General features: G+C 35.5%; 1 protein-coding gene across 1 annotated transcript; it reads right to left on the bottom strand.

Moving 5' to 3' along the window:
• Window positions 1-5,927: 5,927 nt before the first annotated feature.
• On the bottom strand, window positions 5,928-20,498 carry LOC131845143 (double-stranded RNA-specific editase B2-like). Its single transcript, XM_059194177.1, has 10 exons — window positions 20,349-20,498; window positions 20,075-20,136; window positions 15,184-15,396; window positions 14,492-14,588; window positions 13,508-13,629; window positions 11,439-11,544; window positions 10,261-10,368; window positions 8,290-8,420; window positions 6,963-7,188; window positions 5,928-6,186 (listed from the first exon to the last, which is right to left on the bottom strand). The coding sequence occupies exons 1-10, from the start codon at window positions 20,365-20,367 to the stop codon at window positions 6,038-6,040; spliced, it is 1,233 nt and encodes a 410-aa protein (XP_059050160.1). The 5' UTR covers window positions 20,368-20,498; the 3' UTR covers window positions 5,928-6,037.
• Between the last annotated feature and the right edge of the window lie 26 nt (window positions 20,499-20,524).

The raw sequence follows: 20,524 nt of genomic DNA, 5'->3' as shown, positions 1-20,524 counted from the left end.
ACAAATTGCTGTCGTACAATGTATAACTGTGTTAAGTAAGGGAAGACCATACTGGATTGAGATTATGAGAAAGAAATGGAAGTGTTAGCGAATAGGAGCCAGAGATAATGTTTGACGTAGCTGTAGGAAATTTGTAACGTCCACATGTAATTTTATTAATATAGCTAAACGAGTTAACACAAAGTCATTTATACATAACACAAAGTCATTTATACATGACACAAAGTCATATAAGTCAAAGACAGGTGTACTTGTATTATATATATAAACCTTTATCAAGAATCACTCTATCTATTAAAAAAAACGCTTCAAAATCCGTTCCGTAATTTTAGAGATCATTCATAGTGATTAGGGACAGACAGCGACAGCGACTTTATTTTATACTATACTAGCTACTCGCCCTGGCTTCGCACGGGTGTACATGTATTATACATTCACATACAACAACGAACATACAACCTTCCTCTTGAATCACTGTATCTATTAAAAACAACGTAGTAGTTTTAAAGATTTAAGCATACATAGGGACAGACAGCGACAGCGACTTTATTTTATACTATGTAATGGTCATAAAGTTATTTATTTATCTCTTTCAATGTTTCTACCAGTTGTACTACTAGCTATAAACAAGCTGACTGCAGTAAAAACCCGTTAAACTATATTAATAACAAACGAAAGTTTAATAATAAGTATCACATGTGATTTGAACCGAAGTAACGGTTCTTCAGGTACAACATTGTGCCAACTCCAGTATTTTGAAACTATATGATACCTCTTTTAAGTATAATTATTATTTATTGTCGTTGTTTTGACGTGTTGTATGTTGTAATAGTGTAGAATGATTTTTTTATTAATTTTATTGTTAATTTTTTGTTTAATGTTATGTTTTAAGTGATAATTGCGTACAAGATTGTGACAGATCAGTGTACAACGATGTTTCTCTCGTTTATTGTAGACTATTGTCTATTGGTTCATCAATATATTGTACAATTTGACCAGGGATGTTAGGAAGCTCCGTAACTGAAACAATCGGATAACCGATATAAAAAAATATTCGTAACCGTAATCGAAATAAAAGTTTCGGATAATATTGGATAGGTACGGAGCCTAAGACATGTTATGTGACCATTTTATTAGCTGTATTTTACTTATTAAAATTCCTTAAAAAATTAATATCCGTATCCGAAATTTTCCGAAACTAACGGATGATACGAAATAATTTCATATCCGCATCCGGTATAATAATCATTTCTATATCCAAAACCTATGCGTATCCGATATTTCAATCCATAACATCCCTGAATTTAACTATTGATGTAATTTGAATATTGATTGAAATAGGTAGGTATTTATTATTGAATAAGTGAAATAAAATTTGTCAAAAAAAAAATTAAATTAAATCATGATATTGTTACCAGTTTTGACGCAATATATAAAAATAAGTCCCAAAATACGTGAGTAATAATATTCAGAAAGAAATGTTTATTTAAGTGGACGGGAAACGGATGTAATTAAAAAAAGGTTTGATAAACGCCTTTTTTTCAAAATAACTCGATAACGGTGAGAAATATGAAAAAATGTTTTAAATGAAAGTTGTAGAGAAAAAAAATCTGCACAAAATAGGTCCTCTTCATTTTTTCATTATATGCTGTTGTTTTTACAAAACTGTTCACATCATGGTTTAATTTAATATTTATTGGATTAAAATGAAAATGTTAATTTTGATATTATAAAATCAAATTGATCTGAATTTACAAAGAAATACTTTAGGTATTTCTATTAAAACTGTTTTGATGAGTTTGTGTAGTCATTATAATATTTCTGACCTACGGACTCGCAGATTTTAATTGGGGTATATTTTAGTAAGGCTCAGATAGGCTCTTTGCTAAAGAGCACTACCAAACCAAAATCTTGTTATCGACAACAGAAAGTAAAACATGAAGTAATTAGTAACCTCAAATCAATTAGACAAGTATTTATAATTTTAGAAGAAAGATTTTCTTTTCCGACTATTTTATCCTGTAGATAATAATAATAATAATATTTATACTGTACCTTTTTATAATTTAATAGCTACTCTGTATATTGTCATAAGACTAATCAATGACAATTTTTTTTAATAATATTTTCGACAACAATTTTAGAAATTTTGCATGCCCCCATTACACGTGAATAAATTTACATTTTTTTTATCTAAGAAAGTTCATTTTAATGGGTTTTAGAGGTTGAAAAATATACAATATTTCTTAAATCTTACATAAATATCTACCTACATCACAATCGCAAAGAAATGTACCAAATAAACCAGAGGACAAACTACTAGTACCTTAGACCTTATATACATTTGTGATTTAGTATTATTAACCATTAATATTAATTACCATCGTAAACCCACCGTAAAAAAGACAGAAGAACGCATTGTTCCATGTAGTGACGTACCTTTACGTTGAAGTTTTTTATGTTATGTTAGATTATATCTGACCTCACAGCCAATCGAATTAGGGCATCCACATCTTGTTCTTAAATACGATCTGTATTATGTTGTTAATTTGTATAAGTTCTACGGAATATTTTTGTGGAATTTTGACAGTAATTTCTTGTACCGACTGTAAGCTGTTATTAAATGTAGGTACGTCCATATATATTGTTTCATTTGTATTCTGCTTACTCACCTTTTATGATTATGAATAATTTTAATATTGCAGTCTACAAAAATACCAGGACAATTCACACAGCGCCATCTAGTCCCAAGCTATGTATATGATGCTATATCCAGAGCGTCTTATGGATTCTAGACAACCGATATAAATACTTAATTTTTTTCTTTGTTAATACATAGAAAAACTGGTATTGATCTGAGCACAGATAAATAATATTACATAGTCTGGTTGACCAATAAAAACAATCATACTCATGCGCCGTGAAAGGAATCGAACCCGCGCGCATCGGCAAGTAATTGATATTTTATAATATTGCAAATATGGAAAACTATAAATAAAAACGCCATATTGATTACCGTAGGGTATTTTAATGATTACAGGATACAATTAGCTAGATATATTTAAAAGTTCTTAAAGTAAGTGCAATTAATTAATACACAATAAAATAAAATATACACAATACAATAAAACATGAGTACTTCCATACTGTCGGGGTATTTGTAAATATAACATAAAACAGTAAGGGGGCATCAATAAATTACGTGAGCTGTTTTTTTGAATTTTCTGTCCCTCCCTCACCCCCTGGTTAGATGGCGTGAGATTTTATTCAACCGCTTCCCCCAATCTCACGAGAGATTTTCAAAATGTGGATTGTATAGGTAACAATAACAATCCAAAGCGGTTGCTTTGGATTGTTATTGTAAAAACAAAAAAAAATTGCTTCGTGCTTTTATTTACGACTAGTTAAGACTAGCAATCAATATTGCTGAGAGTTATAAGTGTAATAAGCATGTACAATCTGGATTAAATGGACTAAAATAGTATTTTTTTTCAATCAGAAAAAAAATTGCTTGATATTTGCCGAGAGCCCCTTCTCTCCAACGTAAGATTAGATGAGATTTGGCTCGATCCCCTCCCCCCTTAAACATGTCACGTAATTAATGGACGCCCCTTGAGATGCGTATAATTTTATTGCTGTTTGTGTAAAACTATATAACACGGAGAATACAATTAAAAAGTCACATGCTGTTATGTATACATAAAATACAAACAGACTAATTATACAATATAAATTGATTATAAAATAAATAGGGTTGCCGACATATTAACAAGTCACATGCTGTTATGTATACATAAAATACAAACAGACTAATTATACAATATAAATTGATTATAAAATAAATAGGGTTGCCGACATATTAACCTAATAATTATATTATAATTCAACATTTATAAAAACGTTAATCTTACTGAATCTACAATAGAATATTTTGTCACATTTTCCTTAAGAACAATAACATAGAATTCAGATTAACATAGCAACTAAACTATATATTTGTCACATTTTCACTTATGAAGTCACTAGCGTGTTAAAAGAAATCGCATATACAAATGTCAATATGAAATTTCGAGTATTTTGGCGGGAAAAGATTTTCAAGTCTCGTTTATAAAATTACTTTTTTTCTTTTACGGCTCTGGACACAAGTCCTTTTTAGCCCAACATAAAGTTTTACAGTATAAATTACAAAAATTATAACTTGGCAAAATTGTTTTGCCATATAAATTAAATTAAAATCGCTATTAACAAATATTGGTGATAGAATGGTAAAAATTTAGGGCTGTATGTATTTTTTTAATAAAAAAATTAAAAAATCATTGTCCAAAAAATGTTAGTGGTGAACAACCCTTATCAATTAGGGGTATGAAAAATAGATAGTAACCGATTCTTAGACCTACTGAATGCATATAAAACTTCATAAAAATGGGTCAAGCCGTTTCGGAGGAGTATGGTAACATTGTGACACGAGAATTTTATATTTGAGACAAGTTTGTGAGGCCAAAACACTGTCTTGTCAAAATTTATTACCACAAATAGTACTAACGATTCTGTCCCCGAGATTCTGTAGCTATAAAATTGTCACGGTATAAATATCATTGGTAGCAATTATTCGGAATTATGACTACCATTTAGTCACTGAATAATCTCGTTTTATTATAGTTCGCTAGCGCTATTATAGTTCGCTTACGAATAGGGATGTCCCGTTACCAATAAACACGAGTCAATATTCACTAGTTCTGTTTTATAAGTACTTTTTTGGTGTTGTGATACTTTACCCGGTATCGAAACGAAAGTACTTGATATCGAAACTAAGAAGACTGGTATTTTAGGAACAATCTGTTTCTTGGTTTATTTAGATATATAATATTATACATAAAAAGGTCATTCCAAATAGAAAATGACAGGATATCAGATAACAAACTATATTTTAAGAGTATCATACGTGTATTAAAAAAAATTGAGTACTATGTGTGTATCGAATCGACATGTTCTAGATATCGGAACATTCCTTAGCCATTATTAAGTCTTTCTAATAAAAAAAAAATCATACATTTAATAATAAATCTATTCAACTTATTTGTTCTTCTTGTGAGTCTTTTCCTTAATTAAAAATCAAGTTATAAATGACTCTAGTTTATTCAATAATGATTAACTGATTTAAATAATATATTTTTTTAAATATTGCGTTAAATTGTATTTATATATATATATAGCTATAGTCAGTCTGATTTTAATACTTACTTAATTTGATGGTAAACTCATTTACGATTTCATTTCATTATTTTGTTTAGACGCGGTTTTATAAATGTAGTTTAAATATATGTACTTTATCGCGAACTTTTGTTGGCGAACCTAGTGACGGCAGTTAAACAAACTGGTACCTATAGGGTAGTCAGTTCGAAGCCATGTCTTGGATAATTAAGGTATATTTTACTTACCATAATATACTGATTACATGCGCTTTAGTTATGTTTAAAACTATAGTGCAAGCGGGAGCACAATATCTTGCTATCTCACTCACAGCACATATAACCGTAAGTAGGTTACTTGTAGGCAACTTCATTTTGTACACATATTTATTATTATTATAAATAAATACTCCAAATTTGGAATCACTCTTATTAACGGAGACTACCGGTATTATACCTGCCTTCCCTCCATAACTTGATGCTGTTCATCAGGGCGGATCTACTTAAGGGCTTTTTGGGCTGCAGCCCAGGGCCCCGAGGATATAAAGGGCCCTGTTCCTAATGAAACGACATTTATTTAGAATATAAAAAAATATCTAGTATATTAAAAAACCTATCATAAGGTTGGCAATCCTGCAAATACGCGTCTATCGAAAGGAACGGGGAATTTCTGGTCGCTGTTTTTTTTTAGTTGAGTAATATAACTAAGTAGGTCCCTAAGTAAATTTAGCCCACGATCCGCCCCAGCTGTTCATCATCAGCTAGACCGGCAGGCATCTAAGTCCACTAGAATACGATAGGATGTAACTAGAGTCGGCAACCCTGATGAGAGATGGAGACGCGTGCGTCTACTGCGGCTGGAGCTGGTCGTGGGTGGGGGGCGGCGGGGGGGGCGCGATGGGGGTGTTGGCGGTGGGCACGTCATCGAACTTCACGTTGAACAGAGCCTGGCAGGCCGCGCGAGCTGCTGCTTTACGAGCCTCCTTCTTGTTAGACGCTGCGGGAGAACATAATGTTACACACACAGTGGCACAGATCAAAACAAGGTAGATAGTGTTCAATAGTCAATATTGTAAATCTAAATATATATAACTCAAAGGTGACTGACATAGTGATCTATCAACGCACAGCCCAAATCACTGGAAGGATCCGGCTGAAATTTGGTATGCTGGTAGATGTTATGACGTAGGCATCCCTTAAGAAAGGATTTTGATTAATTCTATCCCCAAGGGGATAAAATAGGGGATGAAAGTTGTCAATTTTAAACCGATCGGGCTGAGACTTTGCATGCATAAAGCTACTATGACGTAGACGTTCTCTAAGTAAGGATTTTGATAAATTCATCCCTAAGAGAATAATTTAACGCGGGCAAAAGCTAGTACTTTATAAACTAACTGGGGATGTTAGGGAACTCCGTAATCGTAACCAAAAATATGGCTAGTGTGATGAGTGTGACGAGTGTGGTGATCCAGTGTGATGACTTTGTCGATTGTGGTGAGATGGTGAGTATGTCTAGGGTGGTGAATGTGTCGAGTGTAACGAATGTGACAAGTATGGTGTGTCGAGTGTGGCATGAGTGGTATGTCGTGTGTGACGACTGTGTCGAGTGTGGCATGTGTGGTGAGTGTGACGACAACGTCAGTGTGGTGAGTGTGACGAGTGTGGTGCGTCGAATGTAACGACTGTCGATTGTGTGAGTGTGACGACTGCGTCGAGTGTGAGGAGTGTGAGGAGTGTGAGGAGTGTGAGGAGTGTGAGAGCGCGTGGGGCGACCTTTCCCGACGTAGGTGGCGCCGTCGACGTCGACCCCGAGCGTGAAGAGCATGTTCTGCGGGCGGTCGCCGTCGACGGCCAGCTCGCGGTACTCGAGGTGCGGCCGCATGTAGGTGAGCAGCATGCACGGGTGCATGGCCGACGCGTTCACCGGCACCGCCTTCGGGGGCTTCACCACCGCCGCGCGCGCCGCCGCGCACTCCGCCTCCGCCTCCGACTCGCACGACTGCACCCGGACGAACAAACGCACACACATTACTATTTACTTTAATATTCGGATCCCTAAAATATGCTCGAGCGCAGTGAGCTCTGGGGTTGACATGTGAAAAGAAAATTCCCAAAAATAAATCTAGATAAAAAAAAACATTCAGCTCCCTAAAATATGGTCAAGCGCAGTGATGGCCGGTTCATCCGTCATACTCGTGAACGAGTGCCGCTTGTAGGGACTGGTCGGCTCTTATCACTACGACTGATTTAATCTTATTGTATACTAGCTGTTCATGCGACTTCGTCCGCGTGAAATTTAACTTTATTATTATAAAATAAGACTTTTTTAAAATAAAAGTATTCTAAGTTACTCCCTATTTCATTAGCTACCTGCTAAACAAAGTCCCGTTAAAAGCGGTTTAGCCATTTCAAACATTAGCCGGAACAAACAGACCGACAGACAGACAGTCAGAAATTTTTAAAAGTGACTTTTTGGTTTAATTTACATTCATATGCATGTAGTAAAAAACTGTTATTTTAATATTACAAACAAACACTCCAATTTTAAAGTTATAATTATAACCCTATTCTCACACATAATACTAATACAATGAATATGTATACACAGAAAATTTCATCAAAATGGGTCAAGCCGTTTCGAAGCACTATAAACACGAAACCGGTGACACGAGAAATGTATATATTAGATAGTACATAACACCACATTGGCATTAAAAACGGCCCCCAAGGGTGTTTCACCCCAGCAGCAAGTCCGGGTTTTTTTTAGAGGATTATATTGGAATGGTGTACCCGCCTGCGCTAATGGTATACCCTGGCGGGGCACCAGTGGAGGATGATGAGATGCATATGAGGTCAGATCAGTTAGCCCAACATGAAAAATTCATCGGGAATTTATCATGATGGTTTCCAGGGGAACCGCGTAGAGGTCGACCTAACATGGTATCAGCTAGCAATGTGATCATTAGTCCACATTACTAACAATCCCCTTTCCCCAGCATTTCCTGGTAAGGACCTTCTCGAAAGTCGGATGACCAGAATCAGAATCCATGGAATGTTGAGGAGTACATCAGGGTCAGGGGAGCTATGAACGAGTACGTACTACGGGCGGGGGGCGCAGCTGCGGCACTTTGTGTCCGGCGTACTCCCACTCCAGGAACAGCTTGTGGAGCGCGAACGACGCGATCTGGATCATGGGCAGCGTCTCCTCCTCACTCTCGCCGTTCTGAGACTCTGCACACGAGGAACAAAACGTTACGTTAATAATTATTCAATGTACACATATTTTACGACCTCTCTGGTCTATATGATGCATGTTAAAATGGTAGTAGCAAATCTGCTGTGAGCAGTATAATGCTCAAACTCACAGATGCCATCCTCAACCACCACTGGTCGACGTCAAACGTTGCGTCGATGACGGCATCACACAATCGACCAGTGAGAAGCACCGCTCATCACGCGACACATATGAGCACCAATAAAAAGGGTGGATACTCCACCCCTACATAATTTAAAAAACGTTAAGTTGTTGTAATAAACGCATCATGAACGTCAAGTTTTTACATTATATTTTTTTCCCTAGATTGTAATTGTAATTGTATGTTGGACACTCCGCAATTAGCCTCTCATTCGGGCCGTTGTCATTGTAGAGTATGTTGGACATTCTCCGACTATTCGGGCCGTAAAGTAGCCAGCCAAGCTCCTCCCAAAAGCGCAGAAGACTCCTGGTGTCTTCACAGGCTTCACGGAGCGACCTCACCGTTCCGAGGATTTGTTTTCGTTGTTGGGCCACTGCCGTGCAAGTTTCATTTAAAAACACTCTTCCTAACCAAAACACAAATTAACAATGGATCTATAAAATTCAAAATCAAAAATAATTTATTCATGTAGGACATTTTAGCCGCTTATGAACGTCAAGTTTTTACATTATATATTTTTTTCCCTACCGTCCAGTTCAGTATATAGATCCAATTGAGAAGAACTGGCAAGAAATTCAATTGAATTACTTTTTTTTTAAATGTTTTATATAATCTATCTACATATCTATCGTGGTCTGGACATGTAATGTGTAGGAATGAAGATCATATTTTAAGGAAGGTGTTACATATGAATGTGGATGGTTATAGGGGCACAGGAAGGCCGAAAAAGAGATAGATGGACTGTGTGAAAGATGATATGATAAGAAAGAAATAGAAATAGAAATAATCTTTATTTAAATAAACTCATTACAAGCACTATTGAATAGTCATATTTTGATTCTACCACTCATTCGGAATGCAGATTCATCACAAGAAGAATGAGCAAGAAACTTGTGTGTTGCTCTTTTTAATAGATGTTTTTTTATATAAATAATTACAGTATAACAAGTAAGAGGCATGCGATAATCAACATAGGAATCGCTACGCACTCATAATTAGTGTAATCAGATAATATTGTCAGTGCTATGGATTTTAAGTTTTTCTATAAAAACATTATTATCGTTAACGAATTCTTCAATTATATAGTAAGCTTTTTTGCAAAGGAACTGTTTTATTTGACATTTAAATCTTTTTCTGGCAGATTTATAACAGACTCTGGTATTTTATTGTAAAACCTTAAAGGGAGATAATGACTGCGAACAGGGATGAATGGAAGGGAAAAACATATTACGCCGACCACAAATAAATGGGATAAGGAAGAAGCTGATGATGATGATCTATGATGATGGATTTCTTAATCTTAATGAATTGTGTATTCATCTGCATTGGATATGGGCATTGTGATCACCCTTTTACCCTTAGAAAGGGCGAAGGGAAACTATTGTAATGTTGTGGTCCATAGCTGATCTTTATAGCTTTTGTGGATGAAAATGGTCGCGACTGCAGAGGGCACTTCAAACCCACCGTACTTACGAAGTGGCTGAAAAGGGTCTAAGACCAGGACAAGGATCAATCGGAGAGATGTCCCTATGGCGTGGTTCATGGTTCCCTGAAGGCGTTAGGGGATGGTATGTTCCAATTTTGCCTCGTCTCGAAAAAGACCTAGGGCTGCAGTTACGTACTAAAAAATTATGAAAATACGAGCTGATGCTGACCTGTCCCGTCGCCGCTGGAGTCGGCGCACACTTTGGAGAGTCGTTTAATGATGAGATCCCTGATGGCCTGCTCGGCGGCCGCGTTGCGAGCCATCAGTTTGTTCTCACCTGAGGGAAAACGGCAAAGTTTAACAAAATGTTTAAAAGATTAGTAATTTAAACAACAAAGTTTATACTAGTTGTTCCCGTGACTTCGTCCACGTGAAATTTAACTATATTTTTCAAAAATAAAAGATTTTTTCTGAAATACAAGTAGCCTAAGTTAGCCTTATTACATCAGCTACCTGCCAAAAAGTCGCGACAAAATAATATAAATATTGAAATAACCGACCAAACAGACAGATATTATTTATACGTATAGATATATTGTACTAGATACTCGCCCCAATACATGTAATATACAAATCTTACTCTTGAATCACTCTATCTATTGAAGAACACCGCTGCCAAATCCATTGCGTAGTTTTAAAGATTTAAACATACATAGGGACAGACAGTGACAGCGACTTTAATCTATACTAGGTAAGGTCTGGTCACACCTTTGTGACAGCGTTGATATATCAATAGGTCTGTACAAGAATATATAAATAAATATGTCAGGACAATTAACATAGCGCCATCTAGTCCCAAGATAATCAGACCTTGTTGTAATGGGTACTAGACAACATAAATATATACATAGATACACAAACACTTGTTCATACAATTGTTTGTACCGTTCGAGGAACTGAACCTGCGACCGTCGGAAGTAAAGCGGTGTGCTAAACCGCTAGACAACCAAGGTCAAAAATACAAGAAATAGAAATAGAAATAATCTTTATTCAAATTTAGAATTTTTTTAAATTTATAAACTTATTATAAGCACTTTTGAATAGTCAAGTTTTTTTATTCTACCGCTTATTCGGAATGCAGATTCATCACAAAAAACTTGTGTGTTGCTCTTTTAAATAAATATTGATTTACTTATAATTAATTACAACAAGAATTAGGCATGCCACAATGAACATAGAAACCGCTACACACTTAATCTCTGTTCAATCAGATAACATTGTCAGCGCTATGAATTTCAAGTCAGATATTTTCTACAAAAACATTACTATCATTTATAATTTCTTCAATTTTATAATAAGCTTTTTTACAAATAAAATATTTTATGACACAAGTGTTATGAAACTCACCGTATCCCTTGTAGGTTTGTCCCTCCAGAGTGAGATCTGCGCAGAAGTTATGCTTGTTCTGCGATTTGAAGAACGGGCTACTGTCTGCCAACTCCACTTTGAAGTGCTGCGGCATGAAAAGGGGTTGTTAGTTGTTGCAGGGTAATATTAGGTTGTTCGGAAAGTGATTTCGTTTTTTCTTAACTTAGGATTTAATTGTCTTTTTTGCAATTCGCCTTTATCATTCTGCCGCTTATGCGGTAAGAAGAATTAGACAATTACCAGACGTGGCAACGGCTAAACTTGTCTATTTTAGCTATTTCCATAGCATTATGTCGTATGGTATTTTGTTATGGGGCAAAGCAGCTGATATAAATACAATATTTACTTTACAAAAGAGGGCCATTCGCTCCATTTATGGTATGGGTTCCAGGGAGTCATTGCGAGTGTTTTAAGGAATCAAATATCCTCACCGTTGCTTCTCAATATATTTATGAAAATATCATGTATGCCAGGAAGAATATAGACAGTGTCAAAAGAGTTAGTGATTGCACTAATAAAAGCTTACGTAACAATAACAAACTGATTTTACCTAAATGTCGTTTGGCTAAAGTTAGTAATTCGTTTTATGGCAATTCCGTATGGTTTTACAATAACATACCAGAGTCTGTTATAAATCTGCCAGAAAAAAGATTTAAATGTCAAATAAAACAGTTCCTTTGCAAAAAAGCTTATTAGAAAATTTAAGAATTCGTTAACGATAATAATGTTTTTATAGAAAAACTTTAAATCCATAGCGATTTCTATGTTGATTATCGCATGCCTCTTACTTGTTATACTGTAATTATTTATATAAAAAAACATCTATTAAAAAGAGCAACACACAAGTTTCTTGCTCATTCTTTTTGCGATGAATCTGCATTCCGAATGAGTGGTAGAATCAAAATATGACTATTCAAAAGTGCTTCTAATGAGTTTATATGAATAAAGATTATTTCTATTTCAGCTTCAACCGGCCTTCCCGAGGGAGGTGCATCTTCGACATCAAAATTGCCGGATCGTAATTTAGGGAACCAGTTCTGTCACTGGTGTGCTGTTAACACACCTTCTCCACACACATCGGTCAATTTCTTTCTGGCTTGAACAGCATTTTTGCCCTTTCTGTATTAAAACAGTAAGATATGTCGAAAATGCTGCTTATTCCTCTCCATATTTAAAAGGGCACCAATCAAAAACTACTGCGTAGAATTAATTGTAATTTTTCACACAAGCCTTGCTATATGAGCTCTCAAAGTATATAAAAATTATACTGCTTAAGTGTGAAGATGAGTGCAAAAAATACAATTAAATTCTAAGTTAGGAAAAAAACGAAATTACTTTCCGAACAACCTAATAATAGTAAATAAAAAAACCCATCCTTGTGTCTACAAAACCAACTATGCTGAGAAATAATATATATAAATAATAATAATCTCAGGACAATTCACACATCGCCGTCTAGACCCAAGTTAAGCTAGCTAAAGCTTACTTACGGGTACTAGATAACTGATACAAATACATAGATTTTTTTATTCTCGTAAATACATACATAGAAACACCCAGATTACAAATGTTCGTGCCGTGAGAGGAATCGAACCCGCGACCATCGGACGTAAAGCGGTGTGCTAAACCACTAGACCACCGAGGTAGTCAAATACGTGTCGTTGATGCGTCAGTCGACCCTATATAGTTTATTTTTCTATCAGCATATATATTTCTGATCTATACATATAAACAAAATTGGAGTATCTGTTTATAATATTGAAATAACTATTTTTTACTACACGCATATGAATATAAATACGGTACATACACCAAAATAACATTTCTTACAATTTCTGTCTCTCTGTTTGTTCCGGTTAATCACTGAAATGGCTAGACCTATTTTGACAGGACTTTTATTGGCAGGTAGCCGATGTAATAAGGAGTAACTTAGGCTAGCTTTATTTTAGAAAAATTCTTTTATTATAGAATAATAAAGTTAAATTCCATGCGGACCGAGTCCAGTGGAGAGCTAGTTGTAAATTAAAAAAAAAAAATTGTAAACTCACATTGTTAATTTGCTCGTGTAAGGTCATCTCGTTGAGAACCATCAGCGCGTTCTTGGGCACCAGCAGACGGCGGAGGTGCTCGTTCTGCCGGCGACGCCTCTCTCTCTTGCTGATCTTCTTTACTACACCTTTAGAACAACAAGGACTGTTAGCGATCTTTGTTCTCATATTACAAACAAACTAGAAATAATCATCATCATCATCATCATCATCATCGCAGCCCGGAAGACGACCACTGCTGGACATAGGCCTCATACAAAGATCTATACATGTAAATAAAATTGGAGTGTCTATTTGTAATATTGAAATAACCGTTTTTTACTACATGCATATGAATACAAATACGGTACATACACCAAAATAACATTTTTTACTACGACGATCGAGATGACTGCGAACAGAGATGAATGGAAGAGAAAAACATATTACGCCGACCACAAATAAATGGGATAAGAAGCAGATGATGATGTGTCTGTCTGTCTGTTTATTCCGGCTAATCTCTGAAATGGCTGGACCTGCTGGAAATAGCTGATATAAGGAGTAACTTAGGCTACTTTTATTTTAGACGTTAAATACCACGCGGACGAAGTCGCGTGAACAGCTAGTTCATTCATAATTTAAGAGCTGTGCTCTTATCGGTGGAGATCTCGCCACCATAGACGATCTTCTATCAGTCTTTTTAGCTGTTGATAAGACACGACTCCAACTTTTCCTTGAACCTTCGATAATGTTATTAACAAGTTCGTCGTGTCGTGTGCCCCAAAATTTTCCCCCGCCTATTCTCAATAATATCCATGATCTGTCTTCTCTTATTTTTTTTATACTACGATAATGGCAATCAAGCATACGGCCAATCTGATGGTAAATGGTTACCGTAGCCTATGGACGTCTGAAACACCAGTGGTGACACTTAAGAAACCTTAACATACCTTCATGAAACTCCCTTCATGAAGTTCCCTAAATATCCAAGAAAAACATACTCACCACCGGGCAGTTTGGACTTCATCCAGTGAGGGCGAGAGTTCCCATCGAGGCTGGCGTCATCCATTTCCAGCTCGACTTTCATCTCTATGTCGGAGTTCTGCAAGTTAGAACTAAATTATAGAATAGAATAGAAAATACTTTATTCAAATAAACTTCATTTAAACACATTTGATTAGTCATTACATATTTAACACGTTAAAGACCTCATGCCCACCGGTAGGTAACTCTGCAACGAAAGCAAATTTACACGTTGGGACCTGGTGATCACCCGTCTAATAATGTCTACTTCATATTAACGTACACCAAAAAACGTAATATAATCTATACATATAAATAAAATTGGAGTGTCTGTTTGTAATATTGAAATAACCGTTTTTTACTACATGCATATGAATATATATACGGTACATATACCAAAATAACATTTTTTATAATTTTTATGTGTCTGTCAGTCGGTCTGTTTGTTCCGTCTAATCTCTGAAATGGCTGGACCTTTTTTGGCAGGTAGCTGATGTAATAAGGAGTAACTTAGGCTATTTTTTTTTATTTTAGAAAAAAAAGTATATAAATAAATTCAGACTGGTTCCATGGTTCTGATCTTGCTGTAGTTGCTGCTATTGCTGTAGGTCTGAGGCTGCAGCAGGGGCGCCTGCTGTGGCACTTATTAAAAATTAAATAAGAACAAGACCTACACTGGGTTGCTGACTGGTTCCGAAGTTCTGATCTTGCTGTTGCTGTTGCTCCTGAGCCTGCGGTGGAGGCGGCTGCTGGGGCAGTGGCGGTTGTTGTGTCTGCGGGGGCTTCGGCAGCGGCGTCTGCGGCTGGTTGAACTGCTGCGAGGCCATCGGCGACGAGGGGACCGTGCTCGACTGCTGCTGCGTATTCCCAAACTGCTGGGGCTGTTGCTGTCGAAGTAATAATGCACAATTAAAACAAAACCAGATAACGTTGAATAACTTCAAAATTAGCTTCTTTTTATATTTTAATTTCATTCATCAATATTATAAACGATAGATATTTTTTTTTCTTTTTTGACTATTCACACATCGCCATCTAGACCCAAGTTAAGCTAGCTAAAGCTTGTGTTATTGGTACTAGACAACTGATACAAATACATAGATATTTTTTTCGTAAATACATACATATTATACATAGAAAACACCCAGACCCACACAAACAATCATACCCATGAATACAAATGTTTGTGCCGTGCGAGGAATCGAACCCGCGACCATCGGACGTAAAGCGGCGTGACCACCACTAGACCACCGAGGTCGTCAAGATGGATGTATGTTTGTTTGTTACTGTTACACGTAAAAACTACTCATCGGATTTTGATGGAACTTTAAAGTAATAAAATTTATAGATCAGAATAACGCATAGGCTATAATCTAAAAAGATATTATGTAAATTGTGCGAGATATAACGATAAATGTCATGTGTGATGCAGACGAAATTACGTGGGTACGCTAGTTTCTTTTTTAAATATTTTATTATGAATAATAATCCTTAATACTTATTATAAATACACTAGCTTTTGCCCGCGGCTTCGCTCGCGTTAATTTATCCCCTTAGGTTTAGTAGGTTAGTGGAATTTATCAAAATCCTTTCTTAGCGGATGCCTACGTCATAACATCTACCTGCATGCCAAACTTCAGCCCGATCCGTCCAGTGGTTTGGGCTGTGCCATGATAGATCACTACGGCAGTCGCCTTTGAGTTATATATATTTAAGATTGTTCACCAGAGAATATACTATTATCATTATTACATAGTATAAAACAAAGTCGCTGTCGCTGTCTGTCCGTGCCTATGTATGCTTAAATCTTTAAAACTACGCAACCGATTTTGAAGCGGTTTTTTAATAGATAGAGTGATTCAAGAGGCAGGTTTGTATGTATAGTATATGTACACCCGGGCGAAGCCGGGGCGAGTAGGTAGTACTAAATAAAAACTATATAAATTTGATACTCACCTCAAGATATGAAGTTTATGAAGATATTCTATGTGTATTATAGCATGGTGAGGGACAGGCTCCATACAAATCATTCAAATGTATGTAATTCAAAAAGGATTCCACAAAACCCTCAGAAAATACGAAAGCTTATCATAAATAACTGTAACACTAATTCTCAATCAGATGTTTCGTCAATTCATTTCGTTGGCTAGAAAATGACTAATTTTATATGTGAATTATTATGTGCTTAAGTGTATATATATATATATATATATATATATATATATATATGTATGTATGTATTTGGATATATATATTTCAATTTATGAATTTTATTATAATTATCAAATATCCTATATGTTCATAAAAATCTTGACTTATTTCCAAAAAACAGCAATTTCATAATATTAACACTAGATTTAAAGACAAATTTGCTGTCCCCAAGTATCGTTTAGAAAAAGTCAATAGGTCTTTTATGGGAATAGGTATAAAAATTTACAATAAGATACCAAAGGATATATTGGAATTACCCTTAAATAAATTCAAAACATCTGTTAAATCATATTTACTGAGCAAGGCCTATTACTCACTAAACGATCACTTGACTGACGAGCGTGCATGACAATAGTTTTCATGTTCGGGATTGTCATTTAATGTTAGACATAGACACCTATATAAATACCTATGTATTGTAAATGAACTGGATTTAAAAAAAAAGTAATTCAATTGAGTTTCTTGCTAGTTCTTCTCAATTGGATCCATATATCAAACTGGACGGTAGGAAAAAAATATAATGTAAAAACTTGACGTTCATAAGCGGCTAAAATGTCCTACATGAATAAATGATTTTTTAATTTGAATTTGAATTGTACCTACTTCTTCTTATTATTTATTTGAAGTTATTATTTACTTAAATGCACTGCCCTCTAATGTCTGTCTGCCCTATGGTCGACTGGGAGAAAATGCCTTATGGTGTTAAGTCCATATGCACCTTTATTTTTTTTTGTATTTGTGCATTAAGCTTTTATTAATAAATAAATAAAAAATAAAATCACCCCAACATGCTGGTCAACCAACTGACAGGCCCCAACAACATATGTCGCCTTAAAAAGCATTGGGTACTGAAACCAGATTACCAATCAGAGCCTTCTGAACAGAGGATGAATAGAAAATCATTAATTCAAATAAACTTAATTTAAGCACTTTTGAATAGTCATAGTTATCATTCTTTTAATCTACCGCTCATTCGGAAAGCTATCTCATCACAAGAAGATAGAGCAAGAAACTTGTGTGTTGCTCTTTTAAATAATCCTTGTAAGTTTACATTTACAAGTCGAAACGTTTGAATACAAACTACCAACCGGCACTAATTTTTATTACATGCATATGAATATAAATATGGGACATACACCTAAAAATCCGGAAAGCTGTCTCATCACAAGAGATCACAAGATTCTACTGAGAAACACACTCATACTCATAGTCTTTGTCTGATTGCAAGATGGACACAGGTAAAGAATTTGTCAATTCATTAATTAATAATAATATTGGACTAGGAAGGCGAAAATAGACAGAAAAATAGAAAACTCTGTTGTTAAAAAAATATGCTTTGTGAATATATATATATTAGTTCTTTCTCTCTTTATTACTATGAATAAATACCAAGAGCCATCACCATACCATGCTATAATACATAGAGTATAGGTACATTATTGACACATTCAAAGATGACTAATTTTATCATTCAATACAAATGACGACAAATACGAAGCGGACTGTAGGGAAAAAATTATAATGTAAAAATTTGACGTTACTAAACGGCTAAAATGTTCTAAGTGAATATATGATTTTTTAATTTGAATTTGAAATTACAAAATATAATTGTCATTGTTGTACAAAAGAACAATTTACAGGTTTTTTTAAATTAGTTTTAATGGTTGCAAACTTATCAGACCAACATTAAAATAGTTTTTTTTCTGTTTATTGTATATCCGCAATCAGTAATTGTACTATAATCGGATTGGTTGGTAAATTACTATGCAAGTCTACAGTCCAGTGAGTGCACGACTTTTTATTTAAAAGATGCCTCCAGCGCTTTAGTTAGGTTTCAAGACCCGGAGTACACTTTATCCAACATTAAAATAGTGTTCAAACTGAACATGGATGTTTCATTACATCCAACATTCATATCCCATTATTACATACTCACTAAAATATATATATCTTCATTACATAGTATAAAATAAAGTCATTGTCACTGTCTGTCCTTATGTATGCTTAAATCTTTAAAGATATGCAATAGATTTTGAAGTGTTTTTTTTAATAGAGAGTGATTCTAAAGGAAGGTTTATATATATATAATATGTGTACACTGTGCGAAGCCGGGGCGAGTAGCTAGTAGTATTATATAGTATACTAGCTGACTCAGAAAATGTTGTTTTGCCATATAAACTAAAATCGCTATTAAAAAATGGGGGTTGGTGATAGAAAGGTGAACATATAGGATTGTATGTATTTTTTTTTGCCACAGTATAAAAAAAATGTTCAAAAATAAAAATAATTGCTATGGGTGAACAACCCTTATCAGTTCGGGGTATGAAAAACTAGTGAAGTATAATTCACACTGACCAGTATGACCTCAGTAAACTACTTTATAGAAATTAGCCAATGAATGTGTTAACCGTGCACCCCACTACAAGAACAGTACTTACACCGTCAGCATGGCTGGTGCTGGTAGTTGCGTTGCGCGACACTGCTGCCCGCTGGAGCGCCGCGCCCGACCGGCTGGCCTCAGTCAGCTGTGTGAGCCATGTGGCACACCTCTCACTCCCACCCACACACCACACAACAAAGTCTCACCCTTTCACATACTAACCGTTTCTAAAAACCTGTTAGCATCTCTTGCACACTGTGAGGGTACGCACACATCACCCATCTCCGTCCATATTCCTATCATGGTTACCAATGAAATTGCACCTTCAATTCATATTATGCCACTTCAGTATGTTAGCCACCTTCGTTAATATCAGTTGCAATTTCAGCGGACAGCCATGTAAGGAATATGGGGCAGCCTACTGTCTACTTAAGTCTAGAGAACACCGTATGTGCACGAAACCCTGTGGTCTCGTGAGCATAATGATTTCTCAACCCATTTTCACTGCCCTCTGAGAGGCTCACACTGACACCCTGCATATCACATCACAAGCCCAAAAAAATGAGGACAGTAGTGTAGTAGGCAATGTCATCGGCGGGAACCATTCATTGTAAGAGACCATGGAGCAGGGAAGCATGCTCGGGTCTGTGGCAATGCTGGCTGTTAGGTTATCAAGTGAAAGCACTGTCAGAGGGAAGCCAACGACTTCATAGGGCCAGTGTCGGGGCTAGGGCTTGGTAATGCTGTGATAACAGATACTAATTATTATTTTTTTAATAACAATATACTTATTACACCAATTCATTTTAAGAAATCTTTACTTTAATATGTAAATCAAAAGCAAGTTATACAGAAACATTATTTATAGCGCAACAGTTAACCCGACGCGAGAAATCAATACTTCTACAGGAATAACATCACTTACTGAATTACTGAGTAACTAATGAAGTAATAATACAAAATAAAATACACACCTCTCCGGCCGACACGAACTGACCCGGCGTATTGTAGCGACCAGCAGCGGTGCGCGTTCGATCTGATGATAAATATACCACATTAACGTCACCACATTCCATACACAAATCAATAAACTTCAAAGCTACAACACTAGATTAAGGCGATCGATAACATCCAAGAATTAAGGCAAAATGTTAAGAAATAATTATAAAATAATACAACTGGTCAATAATCCTTCATCGATTGTCCATCGTGCAGAAATGTTAGCTTTTGGTTTTGCGTTCAACTTACATTGTCTGTTGTAAGACATCTTCTAATATTTAGAACAAATATAAAGATGAAATATAACTGTGATTCTCACGAAATTACACGAAATAAGAAAGTATCACAATTATATTAATAACAAATTTATACAATACACGAAAGAAACGACTCATACGAAATAAAACAAGACGTAAAATGTTGCC

This window comes from Achroia grisella, unplaced genomic scaffold, assembly GCF_030625045.1.
Source record: "Achroia grisella isolate CSIRO2021 unplaced genomic scaffold, CSIRO_AGI_Agris_v1 utg454, whole genome shotgun sequence".
Lineage (NCBI taxonomy): Eukaryota > Metazoa > Arthropoda > Insecta > Lepidoptera > Pyralidae > Achroia > Achroia grisella.
Note: the sequence above shows the minus strand (reverse complement) of the source record. Positions and strands in the feature narration are given on the sequence as shown.

What these genes read in the sequence shown, in the direction of transcription:
- LOC131845143 (XM_059194177.1), bottom strand. An exon ending in GAAGTCCAAACTGCCCGGTG is followed by an intron (nt 13,630 to 14,491) that starts GTGAGTATGTTT and finishes CTAAAGGTGTAG; the next exon opens with TAAAGAAGATCAGCAAGAGA. An exon ending in TACACGAGCAAATTAACAAT is followed by an intron (nt 11,545 to 13,507) that starts GTGAGTTTACAA and finishes TTCATGCCGCAG; the next exon opens with CACTTCAAAGTGGAGTTGGC.